Source organism: Gobio gobio (assembly GCF_949357685.1).
Source record: "Gobio gobio genome assembly, chromosome: 11".
Taxonomy (NCBI): domain Eukaryota; kingdom Metazoa; phylum Chordata; class Actinopteri; order Cypriniformes; family Gobionidae; genus Gobio; species Gobio gobio.
Window position 1 is genome coordinate 6849363 of NC_137104.1, and position 4837 is coordinate 6854199.

At 37.4% G+C, this 4837-nt stretch overlaps 1 protein-coding gene across 1 annotated transcript; it reads right to left on the reverse strand.

Annotated features, from left to right (window-relative positions):
* Positions 1 to 3567: 3567 nt before the first annotated feature.
* On the reverse strand, positions 3568 to 4349 carry nobox (NOBOX oogenesis homeobox). The gene is made up of 2 exons (XM_079830111.1): positions 3952 to 4349; positions 3568 to 3878 (listed from the first exon to the last, which is right to left on the reverse strand). The coding sequence occupies exons 1-2, from the start codon at positions 4337 to 4339 to the stop codon at positions 3577 to 3579; spliced, it is 690 nt and encodes a 229-aa protein (XP_079686237.1). The 5' UTR covers positions 4340 to 4349; the 3' UTR covers positions 3568 to 3576.
* Between the last annotated feature and the right edge of the window lie 488 nt (positions 4350 to 4837).

Sequence of the window (4837 nt, forward strand, 5' to 3'; positions counted from 1 at the left end):
GACACCAAAATTGTGACGTCTCGTCTTTGACCCATATACTGTATATATATTTATATATAAATATTTTTAAAAAATCTTAAATATATACATGCATGTGTGTGTATTTATATATACATAATAATTATACACAGTACACACACATATACATATACGTGTGTGTGTGTGTGTGTGTGTGTGTGTGTGTGTGTGTGTGTGTGTGTGTGTGTGTGTGTGTGTGTGTGTGTGTGTGTGTGTGTGTGTGTGTGTGTGTGTGTGTGTGTGTGTGTGTGTGTGCTATAAAAATCTGGAAAATATTTTCTGATTTTCAGATTTATAAACCTGAAGATATTATTTTTCTAATTCAAAATTTTAAATCTAAATGTATTTATTTGTATACATTTTATATTTAATTGTTGATAAAATATAAGGATTCAACTGTGTTATTCACGCATCACTGAGATACTATTATTAGTTTTAGTTTTTATTAATATTTAAAATTAATATTTATTTTTATATTTTCAGTTTTAATTTTAAAGTTTTAGTGAATTTGTTATGTTTTTGTCATTTTATTAGTTGTTTTATATTTTAATATATTTTATAGTTTTTTAAAAATTACATTTTATTTTATATGTTTTAGTTAAACAAAATATAAATGAGAAATGTTGCCTTGACAACTATCTGAATTTTTTTTCACTACGTCTCTTTTTTATTATTATTAATTTCACTTACTTCTAATGTTTATTTTATTTCAAGTAACAAAAATGGTTTTCGTGAACTATAATAATCCTGATTCAACACAAACACTTTGCAAAGACAGATGAAATACATAATCTTTTTTGTAACTTAATGATATGAACTATTGTAAGAACTATGTTTTCCAGTCTTTAGATCTTTTTGCACTAAACTTTCTCCACAGACCCTCCAGCATCTCCTGACGGTTTTCAAAAAGGATAATGACACATACTGTTCTAACTTCTATTATCAATTATAAAACGCAAAATATGTATATATTAGGGGTGTAACGGTACACAAAACTGACGATTCGTTACGTACTTCGGTTTTGCAGTCACGATTCGGTACGGGTTCGGTAAAGCAGTTTTACAAAATTGCTTTTTATTTATTTTTATTAAACAGTGGTTTACTGGGGGGAAAAGTGTCTATCCTTAAATGAATTCAATTATAACTAAAAGTTTATTGGAGATATTGCTGTAAACTATATAGGGCGCCCTTACTAGCACATTAAAATTAAAGGTTAAAGGAACACTCCACTTTTTTTGAAAATAGGCTCATTTTACAAGTCCCCTCGAGTTAAATAGTTGAGTTTTACCATTTTTGAATCCATTCAGCCAATTTTTGTATCTGGCGGTAGCACTTTTAGCATAGCTTAGCATACATCATTGATTCTGATCAGTCCATTAGCATCTCATTCAAAAAATCAAAGACACTTGTCAAAAAGACACTTTCAATATTTTTCCTATTTAAAACTTGACTCTTCTACAGTTAATTCGTGTGCTAATACCAACTGAAAATGAAAAGTTGTGATTTTTTTACACCTATATGGCTAGGAACTACTTTCTCATTCCTGCGTAATAGTCGCGGATCTTTGCGGCCGTACCATGGCTGCAGCGGCGCAATGATTCGTTGGTATTCTGTGAAACATGGTGGTAGTTTACACCTTCGACTTACTATCACAGCCCTTCACAACACACAGAACCATGGCTAATCACACAGCTAAATCCACAACAATTTGTCAGCTGCAAGCCTGAAACTTTCTCTGCAACTACACGAACTTAGTGCCGGTCACATTGAAAGTTACCTAGCTGGGCTAATTTCAGGCGCTGTAATATCATTGCGCCGCTTCAGCCATGGCACGGCCGCGGAGATCCGCGACTATTACGCAGGAATGAGAAAGTAGTTCCTAGCCATATAGGTGTAGAAAATCGCAACTTTTCATTTTCAGTTGGTCTTAGCACACGATGTAACTGTAGAAGAGTCAAGTTTTAAATAGGAAAAATATTGAAAGTGTCTTTGGTCATTTTTTGAATGAGATGCTAATGGACTGATCAGAATCAATGATGTATGCTAAGCTATGCTAAAAGTGCTACCGCCAGATACAAAGATCGGCTGAATGGATTCAAAAACAGTAAAACTCAACTATTTAACTCTAGGGGACTTGTAAAATTAGCCTATTTTCAAAAAAAGTGGAGTGTTCCTTTAACAACAGAGCCCAAACTATTAGCCTAAATTCAGTTGCTATTTATTTTTAGATATAATCATCAACACTCAAATAACATACGCAAACATGTAAACTTCACATTAGGCAGTTTTTGCATTAACTTCTAAATCTAATTATAAAATAGTTTTTTCTCCAATTCGTTGTTGAAATATAATCATTTATACAGTGACTGTCATTTTCATGAAAGGTTTATTTAAACATACATGAAATAATCAAGACGTACATCATTAACAGGTTAGAATATAATGAATATAACGGCTAATATAGTGCATATATTTAGTGAAAGAGTTGATTTCTCTAGTGAATACTATTCTGTGGACACTGAATGACTGCCTGAGGTAAATGTGATGCTACATGACATTGTTTCGTTTACAGCTGTTATATTGAGGTCTTTCCACCGTTGAAACACTGAGTGCACGATTACACCACATATGATACGTGACAGTAAGTTGTAATGTATCCTCAACATACCTTCAGATGGTCATTCATGTTTATTCTTTAGGAAGAGATGATCGATCGCGTTCACGCCACTGATCAGTCACGCCACATTAAAGAGCATCAAAACGGCATTTATCGTTTGAATTTCGTGATAAAAAGGACTGAATACTTAATATGTTCGTGTGGGAACTCGGATTGAAGTGTGTTCCGCGCCAACTGTTAAAGGGTTAGTTCACCCAAAAATGAAAATTCTGTCATTAATTACTTACCCTCATGTCGTTCGACACCCGTAAGACCTCCGTTCATCTTCAGAACATAAATGAAGATATTTTAGTTGAAATCTGATGGCTCAGAAAGGCCTCCATTGGCACAATGCACTATACACTGTCAAGACCCTTAAAAGGTCCTAAAGACGTCGTTACAAAGTCCATCTCACTACAGTGGTTCTACAATAACTTTATGAATCGGCGAGAATAGTTTTTGTGCGCAAAAAAACCCTAAATAACGACTTATATAGTGATGACGATTTCAAAACACGGCCTCATGAAGCTTCGAAGCGTTATGAATCAGTGAGTCGAATCATGATTCGGATCGCGTGTCAAACCGCCAAACTGCTGAAATTTGGCGATCCAAACTGCTCATTCGACTCACTGATTCATAACGCTTCGAAGATTCATGAGCCATCAGATTTCAACTAAAATATCTTCATTTGTGTTCCGAAGATGAACGGAGGTCTTACGGGTGTCGAACGACATGAGGGTAAGTAATTAATGACAGAATTTTCATTTTTGGGTGAACTAACCCTTTAAAGATTGCATTTGGAAACCGTTCGGTACACACGTTCGGTACGAATACGTGTACCATTACACCCCTAGTGTATATAGACTCTACATTCACATGGCACTACACATCACCTGCTGTTATTAAAAGTTGATCGGTGAAAAATCGCAATGAAAGGTAGGCTCCGCCTCGCTGACTCTGATTGGCTGACTGTCCTCGGACTCCACCTTGACATTGGGCAGCAGGGGGTCAGGCGTGGGTTTGGGTAGGCTGGGCTGCGGCGGCGGCGGCGCTCCTTGGAGCTGAACGTAGTGCTGCTGGGGCAGGAGCTGAGTGTACTGGCTCTCATGATGGCCCTGTGATGATAACTGTGGCCGATACACCGCCTGTGTGTACTGACCCGGCTGACTATACATGTCAGTAGTCCAAGGATAGGCCTGAAATGCTTCATAGAAACATGCGAGTTACCACTTTAAAGAAAGATGTGTTCCTCCAGTGGTGTAATGTGGTGGACTTACCATGAACTCCAGACTGGAGCAGCATCTGGTTGCCGGTTTGAGATTGGAGATACCCATGTCCACTGCTGGTGTATGCGGGCAGAGTGTTGTTGTTACCCGTGGTGAGGGGCAGATATGGAGCGCTGCTGCTCTCTGTAGGGTTGGGCGTGAGGTAGGGAGAGGGCGTGAGGTACGACAAGTGGGAGTACTGGGGCAATAGTGTGCTGGATTGCTGCATAAGACAACTAGTCTGTTGGGGTAACAGAGTGTTTGGTTGCTGATGAAGGAGACTATTAGTCTGCTGAGTTAATAAGGCGTTAGACTGTTGAGGAAATGTGTTGAGATGGTAATTTAAAGTGCTGTTCTGTGAAGCAGAAGTCATGAAGTCCAGCTTCACAGACGTGCCCATGCCATCATAGTCAAACCTGTGAACAGCAGAAACACATTTGAGGATCAAAATCATGTGACATTAAAAGATTTGATTGTTTTGAGCATAAAGGTGGAATTTCCAACCATCTTTAGTGTTGGGCCTGAGACAAAGCAACCAGAACGCATTCATTTTAATGTGAGCTGGTGGTTTGCAGCAAAATGTCGTGTGCGTGTCCAAGGGCTACCAATAGGAACGAAGACAGTGGAGCACATGTGATCAGTCTCGTGTGAGACGCTTTCACTTTCATTTAATCCCTCCCTATTCCAGCTTATGCTACTATAAGCAATGTATGAAACTTTTTGCATTTATTTGCCTCTTCACGATAAATCACTTCCTTGTATTCCTCGTTTGTAAATCGCTTTGGATAAATGTAAATGTGAGACACTACAGTCAAGTGTAGACAGTACTAACATGACAATAGTAATAATAATAAACCTAGCTCATTAAATTAAATAATGATAAATAATCAATATTACT

What these genes read in the sequence shown, in the direction of transcription:
- nobox (XM_079830111.1), bottom strand. Translation starts at nt 4,339, where the DNA reads ATGGGCACGTCTGTGAAGCTGGACTTCATGACTTCTGCTTCACAGAAC. An exon ending in GCTCCAGTCTGGAGTTCATG is followed by an intron (nt 3,879 to 3,951) that starts GTAAGTCCACCA and finishes GTTTCTATGAAG; the next exon opens with CATTTCAGGCCTATCCTTGG.